Source organism: Lampetra planeri, chromosome 8, assembly GCF_965212315.1.
Source record: "Lampetra planeri chromosome 8, kcLamPlan1.2.h2, whole genome shotgun sequence".
NCBI classification, from domain to species: domain Eukaryota; kingdom Metazoa; phylum Chordata; class Hyperoartia; order Petromyzontiformes; family Petromyzontidae; genus Lampetra; species Lampetra planeri.
In genome coordinates this window covers 12,660,387-12,681,659 of record NC_136114.1, presented here as the reverse complement: position 1 = coordinate 12,681,659, position 21,273 = coordinate 12,660,387, and the positions used below count along the sequence as shown (strand labels likewise).

The 21,273-nt window shown below is 44.3% G+C and overlaps 2 protein-coding genes across 4 annotated transcripts in view; one reads left to right on the top strand and one right to left on the bottom strand.

Annotated features, from left to right (window-relative positions):
- The first annotated feature begins 1,523 nt into the window (after positions 1 to 1,523).
- On the top strand, positions 1,524 to 13,593 carry TCP11L1 (t-complex 11 like 1). Of its 3 annotated transcripts, XM_078597070.1 has the most exons (10): positions 1,524 to 1,692; positions 4,693 to 4,881; positions 6,842 to 6,977; positions 7,697 to 7,817; positions 8,671 to 8,891; positions 9,426 to 9,562; positions 9,999 to 10,243; positions 10,603 to 10,784; positions 11,352 to 11,524; positions 11,800 to 13,593. In XM_078597070.1, exons 2-10 carry the CDS (start codon positions 4,713 to 4,715, stop codon positions 12,039 to 12,041), a joined length of 1,626 nt encoding a protein of 541 aa, XP_078453196.1. In that variant the 5' UTR covers positions 1,524 to 1,692; positions 4,693 to 4,712; the 3' UTR covers positions 12,042 to 13,593. The 3 variants fall into 3 exon arrangements, with proteins under 3 accessions (XP_078453196.1, XP_078453199.1, XP_078453197.1); XM_078597073.1 differs by lacking the exon at positions 1,524 to 1,692 and having other exon boundaries at positions 4,721 to 4,811; XM_078597071.1 differs by lacking the exon at positions 1,524 to 1,692 and having other exon boundaries at positions 4,734 to 4,823.
- A 999-nt stretch (positions 13,594 to 14,592) lies between these two features.
- Positions 14,593 to 21,273, bottom strand: part of LOC144720358 (cryptochrome-1-like) — a 31,675-nt gene continuing 24,994 nt past the window's right edge. Inside the window, exons 11-13 of the mRNA XM_078597069.1 lie at positions 20,514 to 20,624; positions 19,760 to 19,911; positions 14,593 to 18,855 (exon numbers count right to left, since the gene is read on the bottom strand). Coding sequence (XP_078453195.1) covers positions 18,847 to 18,855; positions 19,760 to 19,911; positions 20,514 to 20,624 — 272 coding nt within the window. The 3' untranslated portion in view covers positions 14,593 to 18,846. The remainder of the gene's footprint in view (positions 18,856 to 19,759; positions 19,912 to 20,513; positions 20,625 to 21,273) is intronic.

Genomic DNA, 21,273 nt, shown 5'->3' with positions numbered 1-21,273 from the left:
CTGTTAGTTTAACGCGTAGGCTTTCGCGACCGATATTATTCATAATTAAGGGGGAGTTTTGGGGGTTAGATCCCATAATTATAAACGTGTCGTTTACCCACCACCACCCGACACAGCCAAAAGTAGTTTTTATTTTAATAGGTAAGGGCCACTGAGCCATATAGCTCTTTTATTTGAGGTTGATTTTACATTTTTACATTATAATTGTAAATTACACCTAGATATAAGAATACAATTTATACAATAATAAGCTGGAACATCGAGAGGGTAGTACAGCTAAATAACTAAAAAACTATTTTTTTTACCAGGTAAGACCCACACTGATCGATATCGCTCTTTTTCAGAAGCGACCTGGCCACACAAAATAATAACTCAACGAAGTGGGCTTATCATCATCATCTTCATGTGGATGTTTATACTGGTAGGAACGAAGTGGACCAGACCACCAATAGATTATATCGTCCGTCTGTCCGTCCGTCCGTCCGTGTATCAACATCGACCCCTACTGCAAACACTTGGCAGGACCCTACAAAAACCTTTTGACTCAGTGGGGCTTTCCTGGCTTAACAAGTGTAATAATACATTATGTTTATATTATTTGGTTATTCGTTCCTACCAGCCCACCCCGCAGGGTCCTGTTAGCAGCCAAATACTCTAAACGCATGTTGATTTAAAATGTGGCGGGTGAAAAAAAAAACCCCACATCAGAACATGAACAAATCGATGCGTACCTCGTGAATGGAAAATTAAAAGACAAAGTCGCAGTTCTGTGGCCATGAAATCCATCCCATGGCCATATATTCTAGATTTGAAGTTTTAGTGACTGCAAGGATTCATACTCTTTGTTTTTTTCCCGGTAAAGTCACGTGGGTAGCTTGTGTTGCCTCCGAAACGTCGTGATTTAATTTAGTTGTTTTTTTCATTTATTTACTTTTACCTACGTGACTTTACCGAAAAAAACCAGAGCATGGCTCTATAGTAAAGCAGTGTGTCCTGTAGGAGCCTTAAACACTACACGGACTCTCTCGTTCCTGAAGCCCTCTAGTGGCCGATAGAACCTCGACGTTGACATTTAGCTCTTGAAGGTGTTGCCAAAGGGAAAGAACAGAATTAGAAGCGCAGCTCTTGCGTGAAAGAGGCCCCTGATTTGGGTCCTTATTCAGCAAGTGCCATGGACATCAGCCAGTGACGCCGTGCAGCAGGTGACCCAGTTGAATAATTTGAGTTGATTGGCAGGTTAAGTTCGTTTAATAAAGGTGAATCTCGTGATTCGTGGAAATAGGCTTCCCTTAATTACATTAAGGCGTACGATTGTGTCCGTAAAGAAGCTGTAATTTCAACGCTCATGATTCCAAGTACCAAGAAGTAAAATTCGCTTAAATTCCGTACATTGGGGCATAGAAAACCACGGCGACCGTTGACTTCCACGTTTCGAATTGAGCAAACGCCTCGCGGGCACTTCGGCGCTATAGGCGGAGTCGATGGAGGCGGGGACAGCCTTGACGGTCTGCCCTGGGGGCAAGTGTCGATTACAAAAGTTGTGAGCGTGGGTGGGTGGTAGTGGTGAGCGTGAGTGTCCGACACGCGCGCAGGAGGCGGTCAGTCGGCAGGCAGCCGCGTCTCGTCGTCTGCCCAAAGGGCGAATCGAACAGCGGCGACGTTTCGCGGGGGGAGACGCCGCTTTTCCTCGCGGTGAGTCCCGTCTCGTGAGTTATTGCATCGGGCAGTGACGGAGCAGTTCGTGGTCGTGGTGGAGTTTGTTTTTGTTAGGCCCGAGGTTTTTTGTGTTTTTATATTACCCCCCCCCCCCCCATTCATTGAAATTCGCGTCGTATCGCGTCTAGGTTTTTTTTTGGTCGTAAATCGACTTCGTTTTCTAAAAGAGATTTTTTAATTTGAAAGGCGCCGTTTGGGTTGCGGCTGCTGCTGTTGCGGTGTTTCTTCGCGTGACCCACAATGCCCCGCGCAGTGTTGTGGTTTCCAATGGGTGGGAGGATCACGTGCTGGCCTTCGTTAATTCAGAATCTGAATTCTAGATTTGAAGCTTTCGTGACTGCAAGGATTCATACTCTTAGGTTTTTCGGTAAAGTCACGTAGGTAACAAATAAATACGTAGGTAAAAAAATAATAATATTTATATAATTTATATTATTTATTTTTTACCTACGTGACTTTTCCGAAAAACCTAAGAGTCAGAATCTGAATATTTATCAAGATCAGAATATGTATCAGAATATGTATTTATACTGGAGGAATCTGATTATCTACTTCGCAGATGTCCAGTAGGGACACTGGGTAAGAACGTTCCAACAACAAACGGTACAAAAACTCGATAGCAGTACAAAGTGCAAGAAAGGTAATGAAATCAACCTTTGACAAATACAAACTTAACCATGCCCCCATCCTACCAGGAAACGCCTACTTAGGTATTAACTTATTTTTCAGAAGCAACCTGGCCACAAATGATAGCTCAACAAAGTGGCCCATCATTTGGACATTTATAGCATCAAAATAATCTCAACTCATAATTGGGTTCGAGTCTCATCTGTCGCGAGTTTGGTCATTGTCATTTGTAGAATTCGTGATCGTACCCCTTCAGGGGTGGGGAACCTTTTTTCTGCCAAGGGCCATTTGGATATTTATAACATCATTCGCGGGCCATACAAAATTATCAACTTAAAAATTAGCCTGTTCTATTTGGTCAAACATTTAATTAACTCGCCCCTAATGTGATGGCTGAAACTGCTTCTCTTTGGTGAGGCGTGTGATGTTAGCTGGCTATTGATGTTGTTGCTACTCGCAACTGCTTTTCAAGGTTTGCTCCTAGATTTATTTAATTTCGAGTCCCACCTGCGGTTGCCTTGGCAGGGCCAGACCAAATGATTTTGCAGGCCTTGTACGGCCCGTGGGCCGGACGTTCCCCACCCCTGTCTTACAACAATTTACCCAAGCTCTGTGGGGCCTATATTGAGATGTTTGGCCATATCTTATTTTGAAATGTTCATTTGAAAATGATTAAAAAAGTGTAATAACCAACCATTCATCAGGAGCGGACCAAGGCTCGTCCACCACGAACCTACACACCGGATGGGTGACGCCAGCCGTTAGGCCCTACCGGCACAATCCAATCGGGGCTATTGCCTGAAACGTCACCTTTTGTCAGTTTTTTTTTTGTAAAAAGGCAGTATTATTGACGAATGTGTAGAGTTTTATTTCTTAGTTTCACTTGTGCACCATGTAATAAGTGACGTTTTGGGGAATGGCCCTTAATGTATAAGCAGAACACTCCCAACACAGGGACCTACACTCGGGTGACGCTGTCCTGGTGTATGAATGTAAAATGTATGGATTCAATGAAAGGCAACTTTCTCATAACCCACTCACTGGAAAAGGTTAAGGAAATTTAGCTTAGAGGCGCTGGTACCAATAAAATGTTGCCACCTGAAGGAGGTATCGTGAATTATCTATTGAATAGTCTTCATGTTTTGTGAACGTTTCCTGGATAATGATATTATTTTTGAGGCACGTAGGAGAACAGTTGTGCATCGTGGTGCAATGGTTAGCGCATTGCGCTATGAACCCGGTGAGCCGAGTTCGAGTTCTGGCCATGACTAACAACTCATCCGGTCCTGGGCACCTCCTTAGCCACTCTGCAATGACCAGTGTGGTGAAAATCTTAAGACTGAAAGGTGCGGAGAGGCCTTCAGTTAACGGTGGACTGATAAAGGGATATGCATTACATTATTAAAGGGGTTGGGAATTCACCACAGAGAAAATAATTTCCTACCAGTGACGTTCGAATATTTTGGTGGTGGTTCGGGTTTAGTGCATCAATGGGTGGTGTTCATACAATTTCAGCTCTCAAACGTACAGAAAGATGGTAAGAATTTACATCCGTTCGTTTCTTTGGAGCCAAACAACTACAGACATGAATAAAAAAAACCGTCATACAGTCAAGGACACCATCGTTATATACTGTCACACTATACCAATCACAAAACCGCACTGATGAGATTCTCTCCAGAATATTCATTGCGATGCGCTGTTGCTAAAACATTGTTCAAACGGTTTTTTTGCCCCTGATGCATTTACTTTCTGCTGATATATATTTCAATAACGACCCTGAATTTTCTTTTTCTTTTCCATTGTTCCATTTCATTAGGAATTGGTGCCTCGTGAAAAGCATTCTCAAAGCACATGCATAGCATGAGCTGTAGCTAGTGGTAACTGCGTGCTAGCAGTAGGACATTGCAGTGTTTCTGTCGGCCGCTGGCAGTAAATCAAAAAAGTCTTGGCAGCACGACAGAAATGAATGAAGGTTGCTCCCACTGTTTGCGTGGTGGACATTGCATCTCAGTGTTGGGCATTAGCATTTGCTGCCTTTTTCCCTGTAGTAATGTGTTCTGCTGTCAGCGTGCTATTTAACTGTGTAATCACAAGTGTGATTATTCCTTCTAGTGGATATTGAGCGTTCCGCTTTTTGGTCAGTAAAATTGCCTGTGAATCATGCATCATTACCGTTTGGCAAAAGTTGTTCTGATACTGAACATAATGAGGCATTGTGTCACATGGCCAGCTTAACATATCTGTGATCAGGGATGAAACGATTACACCCATTACGGGATTTTTTTCACACTTCTGCGTTTAACGTCACGTGGCCAATTTTTGAACGGCATGCCCACCGCTTGGCAGGGTGGAACGACGGGGCCATTATGTCTCGGGATGGCGGCGAAAGACGCGGCCCTGCTGAGGAAGCGGACGAGGAGGAGCACCTGCGCGAAAGGGCGGACAGCTCGGGATCCGCCATGGAGGTGGAGGGCAGCGTGAGGAAGCGCGTCCGGCAGAACACACCCAGCCCCCAGAACTCGCTCTCCTCCATAGGTGGGGGGCTGGCGTGAACGAATCTTGTTTTCCCCAAATATTTGTATGCCCCAGGGGCAAGACTATTTGACAGGCAGAATGAAGAAGACCAACAATAAATATACAAAGTGTAATTCATTGATTAGCATTGTAATCCCGAGCTAAGACACTTCGATTTAAAGCTTTCGTGACTGCGGGGATTCGTATTATTGGTTCTTTCGGTAAAGTCACGTATAAGGGAAATAATAAAATAATACAAATATAACATTAAAATTCTCACCTGATGGTGATTGCTTGTGTTGCAATCTAAGACACTTCTTCACACCGTGGCATGGTGAATTGTGGTAAGCCTCGTGGTCATCACCGGGGAGAAGAGAGCTTCGTTTCAAAGCACTTAATATTTTTACTTAATTTTCATGGCTTATCGTGGCTGCCACTGAACAGCTGTGCGGTGCGGTGCAGGATTTATTTTGGGTCTTCATTCCAACTGGAAACCAAAGCATTAGCCCAGAGTCACTGCCATTGTGGCAGTGGCAAGTTGAGCTTGATGCACATTCGGTGGGGTCAGCTCGGTGGAGATGAATCCGTAGGAAAAAATGGAATTGGCTAAAGGAGTGATCGTTAGTCCAAGAGTTCTGCAAATGAAGGGAATTCATGGAAATGGTGAAAATAATATCGGCTTCAGCTGAGAGTACATGTAATCGATACGGATAATGCACGAGATCGATAATGTTGCACTTGTGGGTGAATGGCCACGTGCGAGCTCCACGGTGCTGTGCAAACTGAATGACAACGGTGTCGCAAAGCGAGCCATTGCGGAACGGTGGCACCATTGACAGTAAGTGTTGTAGTTGAAGTGTAAACCATTATAGAAAACAAACAGGCCTTTGTTAAATATAAACCCTGGTGTCTTGCAGCAGAGTTAATCGACCCACATTTAAACATTAGCTTGTTAAAATAGAGTAATTGTTTATTTTAATAATTAGTTAAACTGCCAATCTCACATGGTGCTTCATTTGAACCCGTTGACCGATTTAATCCTGGGCATTACATCCACTCGATCAAATAATCATCTGGAATATGCCTGATCTCATTAGCGCTCAGGAGCTAAGCAGGATTGAGTCTGGATTGTGCTTGGATGGGTGACCACCACGCATGCACGGTTGTAATAGGCAGCTGCGAGGCTGTGTGGTGAACAGCGGATGGCAGTGCAGCACAATACATTTTTCAAATCTACTTTCTGTGCTCGCCTGTCTATCCTCCCCCCCCCTAACCCGCATGGTAAAGTTTGGTGAAATAACGACCCGCGTGGTGTGGGGAGTGTCCTCATCCAACAGTGGATTGATTAAAGGGCCGTAGTTTAAAATGTAATTCTTTCCATGTTCTTCTTAGGTTTTTTCGGTAAAGTCACGTAGAAAGTAAAATAAAATAAAAACAAAAATCAGGACGTTTCGGAGGCAACACAAGTCTCCGTCATCAGGTGGGACCGTCACAGCCAGATTAGCTGTACCTTGATACAGGTGGGACCGTCACAGCCAGATTAGCTGTACCTTGATACAGCTAATCTGGCTGTGACGGTCCCACCTGATGACGGAGACTTGTGTTGCCTCCGAAACGTCGTGATTTTTGTTTTTATTTTATTTTACTTTCTACGTGACTTTACCGAAAAAACCTAAGAAGATGACTCCTTGCAGTCACGAAAGCTTCAAATCTTTCCATGTTCACAGACGCAGTGTTCTACATCGCCCCAAAAAAACCTTTAAGTCTTCCCGAGAGTGATTACTACTTATACAAGCACATTGATTGTACATTACCTGAAAAACCATGACTATATCGTGGAGCCAAACTAGTCATCAGCCTGGCACGCCAAAAGCAATGCTGGTGTCCTTCACTGCTCGCGCTTGGCACCGCAATTGCTGACGCACACAATGATGCATCTACGCTTGCGCGCACGCGCGCGCATGTGTGTGCGCGGCCACAGCGTCGAGCCCGCCCCGGCTGGTGTCGCTGGACGAGCTGATGGAGACGGCCCACAGCATGACCAACATGGCGCTGGCTCACGAGATCGTGCTCAACGGCGACTTCCAGCTGCAGAAGAAGCCTCCGCCCGAGCACAGGTACGGCACGGCGGGCCACCCCGCCTCCGATTAGCACGGTTGGCTACGTACGGTGCGAGAGAAGCTCAACATACACACGTACCGTGTAAAGATAGACGCAACGCAAACAAAGACTTCGGTTATTGTGTGGATGCCTTTGCCCACTACTTCTTTCGTATGGCTGCTGATTTAGATGCAGAGCAACAACGACAATTTCACATTCAGGTGGTCAAGCCAGACAGCCGCGTCAGGCGCAACGTATAGTGTCAGCAGTAGCAGAACACGCGTGCCAACAAGGACACGCAATTGATTTTGATAATGTTGAAGTTCTGTGCAAAACTAGCTGCTACTGGCCAAGACTAATTAGAGAATCTATCGAAATTGAAATAAATCAAAATAATTTTACCCGTTCGGATAACTACCGACTTAGTGCTGCGTGGAAGCGAATCATCAAATAATGCATAGTTTAGATGCATGCCTATACAGGGCACCATACTTCAATAGGGATTACCGTTGGTACGGCTATTTTAATACACACAATGGACAGGAAGGACAAGATCACCACCGTGGACTAACGTTACTTTGGTAATCTCGAAGAGGAATACCAGTTTGTTCTTGGGGTTGCGTTGTCAGGTTTTCGAACGAGGCAAGTCTGTGAGTTGGCAACGTTTTCCGGCCGCCCCCCTCCCCCCCCAAAGATGCATTTGTGACCCCCCCCCACCCTCCTGCGGTTTCCACAGCCTCGAGAAACACGTGTCTGACATCGTACGCAAAGCTTTCTGGGATTGCCTGCAGACCCAACTGGATGAGGATCCCCCGACTTACGACCATGCCATCGTGCTCCTCGGAGAGATCAAGGAGGTAGCCACTACGGCGGTTGCAAGGGAGAGATGACGACGATGATGTCATCAATTTTCTTTCTTTTTCTGTATGATCTTCAGGTATGCTAATAAATACTTTCCTGTTCGGCTTAAATTCAAGTAATTTGGGCAATGAATGCAAACGTATATTACTCTAAAGGTTCCCAATACTTCAGCATAGTTATGAAAAAACAAGGGCATGCTGGTGATAGTGTGAAGGAAAGTAACAAGATCTCTATTGCAAGAGAGATTCGAAAAACAACACTCTCCTATAAAATATTAATAATGGGTAATAGTTAATAATGGCAAGCAATATCAAATTCAGCAGACAAAAAAAAACCTGTCGAACCCGGCATCCCGATTTCCATTCTCGGCCATCGCTAACATCAGTAGCGAGTGATATCTGAAAAAGTCTTGGGAGAGGCCCCGTTCACCAACCCGCATTGATCAATGTGGTGAAGTGTGGTCAAACAGCTCCCATGGTTCGGTAAAGCGTGGGGGGGGGGGGGGTGGCTGATTCAACGATGATTTGATAATTGGCCTTGAAAAAGACATTTCATAACATCTGGTAACTGTGCAGAGTGACAAGTACGCAAATAGAGCCGAGACGATTCGTCATTTATGTCGCTCAATCGAATAAGAATAGTATCCAACTACTTTTGGTTGATTACTGGGCCCTTTAGAACTCACAACCACTCCAAAGCCATCTATAATCCAATCCCAGCATGATGTGGCTGATGATGCCGATGATGTCACCAATCGGTCGCGTAATCAAACTGATAAATCAATTGAGATAACTCATAATAACCGGATCGCTCAGCTCTACGGCCAACCTTTCCCTGCTGCGATCGCAGTCGCTGCTGCTGCTCCTGCTGCCGGGGCACACGCGGTTGCGGTCCGTGATCGAGGAGGCACTGGACCTGCAGCTGATAGCGCAGGAGGCGCAGAACGGGGCGCTCGACTTTGCGCGCCTCGCCACCTTCATCCTCGACACGATGGGATCGCTGTGTGCACCCGCGCGCGACGACGACATCGCACGCCTCCGCACCGTCTCCGGGGTCGTGCCGCTGTTCAGGTCGGGGGGCGGGGGGTGGAGGGTGGTCAGATGTACGGTGAAAAGCGTGCGGGGCGAATGGAAGCGAGTTTTTACCAAAGAATGGTTGTTGTTGGTAAAGCTGCCTTACTAAAAAGGAAGACTTTATCCAAAAAAAGAGATTTGTTGCTTAGGCTGTGTCTTGGGCTTTGAAATGTCAGTTTAATGCCTTGCTCGTGAGGTAAATTGAATTGAAAAGTTACAGTCAAGGGTGCAGCCATAGCGCTCGGATTGATGTTGAAATAAAATGCGTGGAAGCGACATCACGGTGAGATCACATTGACTCTAAGAGAGAAACTACAACCGCTCAACTTGCTGTTACTTCTTAAAGCCGTTGCTCTTATTTAACAACCTTACAAGGTATACTCGGCAGCTCGGTATAAACAGTCTAGGTAGATGCAGGAAACGTTCCTCTTAATAGTTTTTTCTATAATCAAACACTTTTTGTGAAATAGCACTTATGTTGCAACTGCATGGCAAGCTCACACGATTCTGCACAACGGGTCGGGTTTCCAGGGAGATATTCCAGGTGCTGGAGCTGATGAAGATGGACATGGCCAACTTCACCATCCAGAGCATGCGGCCTCACCTGCAGGAGCAGGCCATCGAGTACGAGCGCAAGAAGTTCCAGGAGTTCCTCAACAAGCAGCCCAGTATGATCACATGCACAGTCCTTTAATGACAGGTGACGCAATAAATATTCCCGTTTAGTCTTATAGACCGCAGGGGGTAAAACGCATCACTCAAAAGGAAACCTTTAGCGCTTTGTCGATCCAATACTGGACGAGGGCCTCACCACGGCATGTAGATTGTTGTGGGCTTTATTTGATCGTACTTCGCCACCCCGGTCAATGCGGGTTGGTGATGAGGGGGTTTAGATATCAACCACCAATGTTAGTCGTGAGCGGGAATATAACGAAGACCGCCGTTTTCATAGCCTAGCGTGCAATCCACTGCGCCACCACTCTGCGCACTACCCCACCACGCGGTCGCGCGCACGCACACACACACACAGCAACAAGCGTGCACACGCGCGCGGCAGTACACTTGAACTGTGTGCGTGTTATATTCCTGCGCGACTGCAAGCAGACGCGCTGGAATTTACCACTCGGTGGCTGACGGAGGCCTCACAAGAACTCAGGGGTGTGGGCAGCGAGAAAACAGCGGCAGCCGCCGCCGCCACCGCCACCACCACAGGCGAAAGGGGGGCAACGTCGGCTGTGCCAGGCCAGGAGGCGATCACGACCCCGGCCCCTCCCAGTGCCATCGCCGTGCTGAACCACGCGTACGCAACGCTTCTTCGTTGGGACCACGGCAGCAGGTCCTTCCCCGAGGTGAGCTTTAGAGGACGCAGATCGATCTCTCGTGGTCTGGAGGGGGTGTCGTGCCAGGGGTAGGTAGTGGAGGCTTTTGAGATGATGTTTGAGCTGTTCGACAACAAACCTGGCGAGATGTTAACTCGCACACTATGGGGCTCAAGTCTGGTCCACAACGTCCTATGCGAGGCAGTGTGGTGCAATTTTCACGATTCGGCCAAATTGCCTCGGCCTAGGAGCCCAACTCAAGACTGGAAATCGCAGCGATCCCTCCGTCACCTCTCGTAGCCTGAAGCCCAATGCAGCCACCTTCCACCCTAACGAACGCACGGAGGAGCGATAGCGACCAGCGGCGCGGGTGCATTCTCCGCGTACAGACGGTGCTCATGGACCAGGCGCGTCTGGAGGACATGCAGCTGCGCCTCTGGGGACTGGAGCTGCTGGCCGCCGTGCTGCTCGTCACCGTGGGCGCCGGCGGCACCGCCGTCTCGGGCCTCTCGGCCTTCGCCGGGCGGCTCAAGTCCACTGCCGTGGCCTTGCTCGAGGGAAAGCACATCAGGTGCGGTGAGGGGCAGCCCCCCAAGGGTGCTGGGGTCGTGGTGCCGGTGCATGTACGTATGTTGAACTTCTTTTGCACCGTACGTTGCCAATCGCGCTAATCGGAGGTGCGGAGGACAGGAAGGTATGCGGAAGGGCAGGGGAAAGCCACTCGGCTGGAAATATGTTTTTGGAGGAAATTGGAGGTAGCGATTTGAATGCGGAAATTCCACTCCTTTTTGTTGCCATGCCATCCTCCATTGCTCAGACAACATGCACAGGGTTTTTTTGTTTCAACTCCGTGATGTCGGGCCGACCACAATTCACCATATCATGCTGCTTGCTTTGTACAGAATTGCTAGAGGGCTTTAACAAAACCTACGAAATAATGAATTTTTCCTGACTGCTTTTCTGACGTCCCTCTTTCCTGACTGTGAGTGAAAATCTCACCTTTAAAAAACAAAATAGCAGATTGATGATGTTGGAATCGAGACGCCTTTTTAATCAGAAGGGATTGTGAATTCACGCGACGACTAATATGGCTATGTTTTTGTTCTCACCGTAACCTATCGTCACGGGCGCCGGGCAGGTCACCAGGCATCGGCGACACCCTGGTATCGGTGAGCGAGCAAATGGCGCGGGAGCTGCAGAGCTGCTTGAGTGAACACGGCTTTCCGCCCCTGTCCTCCGAAGCAGAGAGCTTCCTCATCGGGCAGATTTGCAGCTTGAACTCCGAGGGAAATGCCGTCATCAAGCTCATTGGTATGCACACGGAGTGTGCGCGCACACACAGAATTACGGACACTCGACCACACAGTGAGCCAGCGATTTAAAAATAATTAAGAGCTCAAACTCCAAACTGGCCATTGCTAGAGGGCTTCACACAAACCCTGTCTGGCAAGCCAGTTCACATCGTACTCTTGTTGATCCTGCAGCTAAAAAAAGTTGTGTTCTTACCATGCGGACGTGATTTGATAACTAAGTCCGATAAAAAAAAACAGTGAAACAAAAGCTGTTCTGTCTGTTTCTGTGATTAGAGTCGCGGGTGCGAGCAGTCATGCTCGGGGCCCTGGTGGTGAACAGCCCTCAGCGGGGGCCCCAGCCCCTCCCAGGGGGTCTGTCCCCGATCCGGGCCGAGCTGGAGCCGCTGCAGGCCACGTTCGCGCGCCTCATGGCCTTCAACCGTGCCGTCTTCGCCCCCGTCTACTCGGACGTGCTGCGCAGGGTTCATCACGGCGTAGGCAGCACGGCCACCGGTCCTTCTTCCTCGAAGGAGTGATCGGGATCTGGGGCCACCGCTGCTGCCATCATCATCGCCACCGCCGCATCCCCCGCAGCCACCCCCATTACTGCCTGCAACGCGGAGATCCCGAGGCAGGTCTGAGGACAGACCGGCGGCGCTACTGCTAACCTCATACTGAAGGACAGCGAGTTTGCAGTGAGGCACCCTGCTGCTTTTGTGTTTTGTCTTTACTATCGTTACACCCCGCATTCGGCATATAGTTGAAGCGATGATTAACTTATACTGGCATTTGTTAAGTTGGTGTAGGATTGTCTTGTACAACTGTTATTTCATTGTTTTTGGCCTTTGTTCATTGGAGGCATCTCTCACGTTTGTCCAAGAGGGTGGGATTGTAAGGGATTTGCAGGAGTGATTGTTTCCATATAATATTTCTAAATTTAAGAGTTATGTTTATTAATTTAAAAACATGTTTTTTTATATTTTAACAAACGGGATACAGATTGAAACAATGGCAAGCATTATGAATGTAGATAATGTTATTAATTTAAATTTGTTTGAAACAATATGAAGATTAACACTAAAACTAGATTTTGGAACTCCATGGAAGGGACACAGAGTACATTTACACGATTTATAAGGGATTGCTAATGAAAAGAGTGAAGTTTAACTCATGAGACTAATCAATCTACAGTAAAACCTTGGATTGCGAGTAACTTGGTCTGCGAGTGTTTTGCAAGACGAGCAAAATTTTAAAATAAATATTAATTTGATAAACGAGCGAGGTCTTGCAATACGAGTATACGCTTTGTCTGCCGAGTGGCACGTGATCACAAGTGATATACGAGTGCTTTGGATTACAAACACGTTTCCGGAACGAATTTTGCTCGCAATCCAAGGTTTTACTGTATCCTAATTCCATATAACAGAAAAACCACGCATGACAATGCCTGCATGCAACCGGCTGGGTGTGACATCAGGGTAGCACCAGCCCTTTGCTTATTAGACAATAATTACTGATGAAATAATAATATATATATATATATACACACGCACCGTAAACCGTAAGAGTTCGTGGAATGATGTATTAAAACAGAACCAGTCAAGGTACAATCTGGAACATCGCAGCACCATGTGTATTGGCAGAACTGCCCATGTATGGCAACCAGTGTGAATTGCTTTCGGAGCCAAAACCTTTATCTTATTGTCTTGTTGACCATGGTTGTAGTAAAGATGTCCACAACCTTCTTCAATCGTTTCCAATGCTTGCAAGAATATGAATTTATCAATCTTGACTTGAAGCTTTCGTGACTGCAGGAATCCATACTCTTTGGTTCTTTCGGTAAAGTCACGTAGTTAGTTTATTTCTAAGTACGTGACTTTACCGAAAGAACCAAAGAGTATGAATGTATCAATGTTACAAATGCCATAAAGGTTCAACAGACATTTCCAGGCATTTTTGCAATGCAGTATTGTATTTAATTTGCTGTCAAATGAGGCCAAACCTGACCCAACGATAACACTGAAACAATACAAGTGTTCAAACATCTATGCTAAGTAGTTGTCAATAAACGTGCACCATTTCAAATAATGCCCCTCTGCCTGCATGAATGTTGTCAAAATATAAGTACAGTACTCATCCGCAAAAAGTCCACAGCATAGATTGCAGGGTGTCGGATACCTCAAAGTGTTCATTGATAGCAGACTCATTCTCTTGCCACATCTCGACTCAGCAAGGCCTTGCACCTTCATCTGCACTCCATTTACTGTGCATCCATTTCCTTACCTTCAACTGCTGCGAAGGCTCTCATCCATGCCTTCACTTCCCAGCTCGACTATTATTATTCCCTACAGGCTCCCCATATCCCTCTCGTCTCAACTCCAGATGATCGAAATGCCACTTAAGACTTCTCACCCGTACCTGTAAATGAGACCACATTGCCATGATACTCCACTAACCTCCCAGCGGCTCACAATCCAAGATCAATTTCAAAATCGCGCTCACCATCTTCAAGGGCCTCTTAAGGACTTGACCCTGCATAACTCTCCCCTATAATCTCGCTATACCTTCCTCCACACTCCAGCTGCTCCCAGTAACCAAGGCTTTCTATCAAAGTCCCCAGAGGTCACTCCTCCACTGCAACATTGGTGTGGATATCCCCCCCCCCCCATCATTCGTGCTGTTGACGTTCTGACCTTGTTCCAAGGCCAGGTTCAACAATTGTATCTGCTAATAACAGGACCACTATGACAATTGTCCACTGTTCATGTAGCGCATTTTCATCAGGTCACATTTAGATGTTTCATGAATCTAAATTGCAAATGAACGGCAATCGGAATAACCCCATTTGAGCCTGAACAGTTGATCAGCTTGTCATGTTCAATTGATTGCACCGCACCTGGAATGAATTAAGTTTGTCGAAGTGAAATTCATAGTTAAACTCAAAATGTAACTTTAATTTCAGCTGCTGCATTTGTAATTATAATCGCCCACAGGTCTGCAAAGCAAATACATTTTGCTGTAGCATTGCCAAGTGTATTAACGTAAAAAAAAAAGTTTCACATCAATAACTGACAAAGTGGTAGAAAATAACCATGACTGCAATGTTTATTTACCGAACAACGTTGAACGAATATCCAAGCCACGAGCAGAGACCCCTGTTGAGGATATGTACAGAGAGGCTAATTACAGGGTTACACATCACGTATGGTGTCAAACGCATACGAATAAAAAGCTCCAGTGGCCGGGAACGATACATCCCGCATTTACACAAGGTCATCACTTGGATCGTGCTCTGTCAGCTCTAATATAATTACGTTTAAACAAGTGTTAATTAAAAATATGTAATAGCAAAATTAAACAAACTTTGTACTACAATATGTATGCGATATAGAAAACTAGGTTTACATTCCTTGGTTTCTCGAAAGTTTTTCACAAAATCTGTACAACTATACAACTATTTTATCCAGAAAAAATGTAAGCTATGCATTACGTAGCGTTTTTTTTTTATTTGAATCAAGAGTATGGAAAATGGTAGAAAATGTGTTATAAGTCCCCCAGTTTTCGCCCGATTCAACAATACAGGGGGACTGATGGAGCAGTCGAACACTCGTTCCTGACCCCCCGCTACCCCCAGTACAGCGTTTTAAGTACAAAGCCCAAGTAAAGTGCTTACATCACAAGAAACGACCAGCATGTCGTAGTGCACATGCTGCAGCCATTAACTGCCAATGCAAATCCCCAAGGTCTGTCCACTTCGTGTCATGTTGTTGTCACGCCAGATACAGCAGATTGTAATTCGAATGCAGTGTGAGCAAATGTATACATTATCCATTCTGTAACCGATGTACACGGACAAAAATAAAATGTATACTTAGGAGGAATCTCACCTTTACAGTTCAGTACAACCTGCAATTCAGTTGTTTTTTTACCCAAAGCAAAACACACAAACGTGAACAAGACACAAACTTGTTTAAGTGTCAACAACCAAACTATATGGCTTACTTAAAAGTGCCAACATAGCATGTTCATCATACAACAGAATAAGTGCGAATTGGGTTCATAGAAAATAATACATTGTCGGTACATGTTACAACGTATTCTCAATATATTTCACCACCCTAATGTAAGCATCCATTCCTCAGTCTGGGAATGATAATTCTTGGTATAGTAAAAAAAAACCTCAATGGATGTTGGGATCCACTGGAATAGTATTTTCAATAAACCCTTCAGGTCTGCTGGGGTATAGCAGTCATCATCATTATTCCTTGTACACTTGACCAAGGCCTGCCGTGTGTGAGATACACAAGAGCCCACACAAAAAAGCACGTGAACATTGCAGGAATCGCACTGTGGGCAAGAGACAACCGCGGAGGGAAATGGCAAATGGACAGCCAAGCAGAAAACCGTGAAAGGCTGAAGAGCCCCCCCCCCCCCACCGTGGTAATATTGCCGACCTGCAGCTCTTTCCAAAAATAAGTCATCAATTGCTCTCGTCATTTGGGAACCATTTGGAGTTCGAGAATCAGGTTTTTTTCATGAAAACGCTGTAGGTAATTTCCTAATATGCATTAAATCTGCAGACAAAATTACATTCCACCCTTTAGCTCCGCACTAAACGCTGCGTTTCATGAATGCAGATTCAGCGTTTATACCGGGAAGTCACCAAATTTGGTATCAAACGTTAACGTTATCACAGATGTATTGGTGTAATATAAACCTCCGCGGAAAATTGTCATTATAAATTGTCCAGAATATGCAGCATTATTATTTGCAGATATTCTGCAAACTTTTATAATTTGGACACACATTTTAGCCCTTCTGTAAATGAGTGTACAAATTTGGATAAACTGCACAAATAAATTACAAATCCATATTAACTGTTTAACATGACCTCACAGTTCATGAAGAAAAGCAGCACAGTGCAGAACTAGGGCTGCGTAATTATGCCAAGCGCGTGGTTTCCTGAAGCAGCCCTCTGAACTTTTCTCAACTCTTGAACGAAATGTGTCGACTACTGCTGAAAACACTGCCATTAAACGAAAAATAGTATATATGAAAGTCTATTTAAAGTATGTTGATTTAAGGAAAAGTTAAATAGGCATTTTTCTAGATGTGGCAAAGACTTGGTAATTATTATAAAAAAAAAATAGCAACAAGAATTGGCTAAGTATTTTTACGTAACTTGTGTAGTGTCGTAGGATGCCTGTTGCACGCGACTGTCAATATATATTCTTGGTTCTTTCGGTAAAGTCACGTAGATAGAAAATGTAAATAAAATAAAAAATAATATAAGCAAAAAACCCACGACGTTTCGATCGCAACACAAGCGATCTTCATCTCTTCCTTCCGCCTTATTAAGACCGCTTGTGTTGCGATCGAAACGTCGAGGGTTTTTTGCTTCTAATATTTTTTATTTTTCTACCTATGTGACTTTACCGAAAGAACCAAGAATATGAATTCCTGCAGTCACGAAAGTTAAGTCAAAATGTCAATATATCATGGAAAGATTATTGTTGTGAAGACATTTTTGTTTTCCCACATATGCATTATGACTCGCGTATAAACACTTAAGGAGCAATACATTTCCCATTCTGATATATCAATGTCGTTATTATAATAATAAATATAAATAACACGGAAACAATAATATTGCTCAATCCCTGAATATACAACACTGCTCTTATCAATGTGGTAACGACGAGTATTGTACTGTATTCTTTTATAAGCGCACACAAATACGAGTCTTGTACAACGAGGGTGCAAACGCTGTTTTACGGTTCCTCACATTCATCGTCCACACTTCTCAGATGTCCTAACAAAGTTGACAAGGCAGTATTAACAGTGACGCGACTGGGAAAAAAAACACTCGCAAGAACCTCTCCCTTTCGACGCGAGACAAAAATAAGTTTCCAATAAATTATCTGGGGCTATTATGTCCCTTTTCCAATGGTTCCTAAGACGGCGATGGTACAAACGAATGTAATCGCACAAGTAACATTTCAATTCCTAGCAGAGAAGTCAATAAGCATGCATGTCCTAGGGACTGAATGTGCTGATGATGGGGGAAGGTGGGTGATAATTTGCCAATTACACACAAGAGAAAATTCTTGACGGATTTGATATTTTATTGATAATTAGATCACGTGTTCTACCGGTGGATACTTGACAAAAAAAAGCACTTCGCATATGCAGCTCTTACAGGAATGATATTTCACTACGCATTTTAAAGGCAACACATCAAAATGTTAAAGAAAATATAAAATATTAATATTTAGAAAAAATATTTTTCAAAGTGACTGCAGCATTGTAGCATCAAATAGATAACAAAAATCCCAAATCTTCACCGACATTCATGACAGGGATTTTGAATGGTACACACTTTAACAAATAGCGGTCACTATGTTTCTACCTCCCAGCACCAACCTTCCATGCTGACAAAGTGGATGACTGAAACTCAATTGTGTTAAAATATTAATTCTGCCCGTAAGCCACAGTTTAAAAAATGTATAACAGTAGAGATGCTGCTGTTGAGTTCATTACTTTCTTTCAGTCTTTCTTTTGTTGTTGTTGACACTATACATGAAGATAACGTTCACTCGCGTCAATATGGGGAGATATCATCAGGAGGCCCTTGCCTGACTTACAGCATGCAGGGGCCACAGTGAAGTATTGGATAGTTGCCAAGCTGGGCAAGACGAAACACATTGTTATGGCTATGCAAAAGCAACCACTTAACAGCGCAGATACCTGGGGGTTGTGCAAAAAAACTCACGAGTTACATGTCATATGCTCTGTAAGGTGTTCGACTGAAAAGGTTATATACAGGGTTCATATTTTCAGAGTTTTACAAAAAGAATACTGTTAGCAGGTACACGATGCTGAAGGCTTTTTGAAAGTTGTCCAAAGTTTCCAGTGATTGTAGTCCCAGTTCCAAGACATAAACAGTTTCTGAACTTTGCCTCGTGGATTCTGTATCTCCAGATTGTTTTTCTTTTTTTTCTATTTTTCGGTGTGCTTATAGGTTCACAAACACCAACTTGCACGGATGGTAGTTGTTTTTTTTGTGCTGACCATTTAACATCGTGTTTACGGGTCACAAAATTTCAACACCTCCTTAGACACGTTGAAACGTGACGAGTCGCTTTGACCTGCAAGCTTCCACTGTAAAGTGACACTGTTGTAGTGTCGTAAGAAATCCAGATGTGCTTTTATACACTTCAACTGATGTTCACTTGAGCTTCGATGTTAACTGATGATTGGAGGGTTTATCTTCTGTGGAATTCTTTTGCATCCCACGATAAGCTTTCTGTTACATTTCTATAAGCTTCAAACAGTTGATGTTCAGTTACCCTAAAACAAGATAAACATTGGCATAAAGGACTTTTCATACATTAACAACAAGGGCTAAGCATATATGTAGCCGATTTTTTAAATATCCTCATTTAATCACTGTATGTTAACAGATTATCATACACAAAATACAACCATTTAATGATTATGCTTAAGATTATCAGAATGCAAAAAATATACGGAATTTAAAAAGCACAAATCACCTAAACGTTTTCAAACTGTCCAAAGCGTAGATAATGCAGTACACGAGTGATTTTTTTGTCCTCCATATCTGCAACTTTTCAGCCTGGATATCAATTTAGCAGCAACACTGAGACTGCCACATGGTAAAAAGGTCTATGTTTGTTAATGCGGAAGTAATGTAAATCTACTGCTAATTTGTCAATCCACTGCTGGATTAGGGCCTCCCCACGCTGTACAGGCAAGGGAGGGTTTTTGTGACACCTGCTTAGCTTGAGGTGCATTTCAGGTGATGTAGTCAAAGTAGGCAGAAGGTGTCAAAAGATCAGGGGCTCTCATTTGTTGGAAGGTAGTAGGGTGAATGTATATTGAACTTCATTCGCACCACGATACGTAGCCAACGGTGTGGGGGGAACGGACAACAAACTAAAATGGGTGGCGGTGGGAGCAGTATTACAATTTTGCTACAAATTTAGTGACGGAAACATTTTTCAAACTGTTTTATTGTTTACCTAATAACATGGTGAGGATATTGTACACCTCTAACAACACTGAAGAACTAAGAGTGGACTACATTTTTGACTGCACAGAACTAAGAGAATTACTTGAACAAAACCCACCAAAACTAGGACTTGACTAAAACAACACGGGTTGTTGACGAGACTAAGACGAAAATAAATAATGCTGACTAAATGAACAATGGGTGGGAGTTGTGCTTACGTACCGCCATGCTCTCGCTCGAACGGTGCTTTGAGATTTTCTTGCGGGGAGGGTCTTCGCCGGGCTCCATGCGGCACAGACGGTCCCGTTTCAGCACCCCCAGGGGGTCCATCGCACCCGGGCTGCCTACAACAGCTGGCGCCGCCATTTCTCTCGCTGCACGCGAAGGACGAAACGTATGATCGCATGCGGGTTACGGGATGTTATGCGATTCCTCCTACGCGCGCGCGTTACAAAATTCGTACCAAACCTTGCTCTAGGCTAACGGTTAGAAAGACTGAAACAAAACAAGAGGCAGTACAGACAAGACGGATCATACACATGAAATTGACAGTATTGTACAAGAAGTATAAAATATAAAGTACTCAAGAGAAAAAAGCTCTTCATTTTTTTTCATCAATCATAACTCCAGATGGTGGGGAGGAGAGGGTGAATTGTTGAATGCCAAGTAGGAAATATGTGAACGCCATGCCAAATTTTGTTATGAACTGATCCATCAGCTGGACAAACCTGTCCATTAATATTCTTGGTTCTTTCGGTAAAGTCACGTAGAAGCGAAATCATAAAATAATACAAATATAAAACAATGAAAATTATCACGACGTTTTGACTGCAACACAAGCAATCAGGTGTGAAATCCAGTGACTTTACCGAAAGAACCAAGAATATGAATCCCTGCAGTCACGAAAGCTTTAAATCAAAATCTGTCCATTAATGTCAAGGAAGAGAGGAGCGTGGAAATAATCGGTATCACTCACGTTGCTGTCGCAGTGAGCCACTTGCGCACGGCTGTTGGTCCTTTTGGTAGGAGCAAGTGGCTCCATCATCTCCACCGTTCCCACCTGCACTCCCATCCGATGTGCCAAATCCTGTGGCCCACAACACAATACGAGCAGCTAAGTGGTGATGAAAATGAGCGCCAGATGTTTAATGTCGATCTTATGTGTACTCAATTATATCAAAGCAGACTATATAAACGTGTAAACAAATGCCAGTGGTCAATTTTGAAATAAATTAACCCCCTATGTGGTCTTAATACTCAATTGAATCTACCCGACACAAAATTAATCATTGTATTCAATGTGGATCACACGCAGTAACAACATAGCCCTTTAATGCAAAACATACCTGTCAACCCATATGTTTTACCCGTATTCTTGTCCATACGGCGTATAGCCGTTGAATACGGGTAAAAAATAAATGTTGACTATTTGTTTGTGTTTCTCCCTTGTGATGGGACTTTGTAGGATGAACATTGATATTTATAAGGCACTGATAAGGGGTTTACAGGTATGCAAAAAAAAGTGCTTTTGTGATAAACCTCGTATTATAAATACGAGTACGAATCGCAAACGTACTCATGATTCGATTCCATAATTCAGTTCAAACAAGAGAAATGTAGTTGTGAGCCATCTGTTTAAGTGTCGTGGGTTCTAATCAGGCGCACACCGAGACTTGGAGGTAACACGTTTATTCACTAACAACACTGCTCAACATTCCAAGGTTAACCATGTACAT

What these genes read in the sequence shown, in the direction of transcription:
- TCP11L1 (XM_078597070.1), top strand. Translation starts at nt 4,713, where the DNA reads ATGTCTCGGGATGGCGGCGAAAGACGCGGCCCTGCTGAGGAAGCGGAC. An exon ending in TCCTCGGAGAGATCAAGGAG is followed by an intron (nt 7,818 to 8,670) that starts GTAGCCACTACG and finishes CTGCGATCGCAG; the next exon opens with TCGCTGCTGCTGCTCCTGCT. An exon ending in TGCCGTCATCAAGCTCATTG is followed by an intron (nt 11,525 to 11,799) that starts GTATGCACACGG and finishes TTCTGTGATTAG; the next exon opens with AGTCGCGGGTGCGAGCAGTC.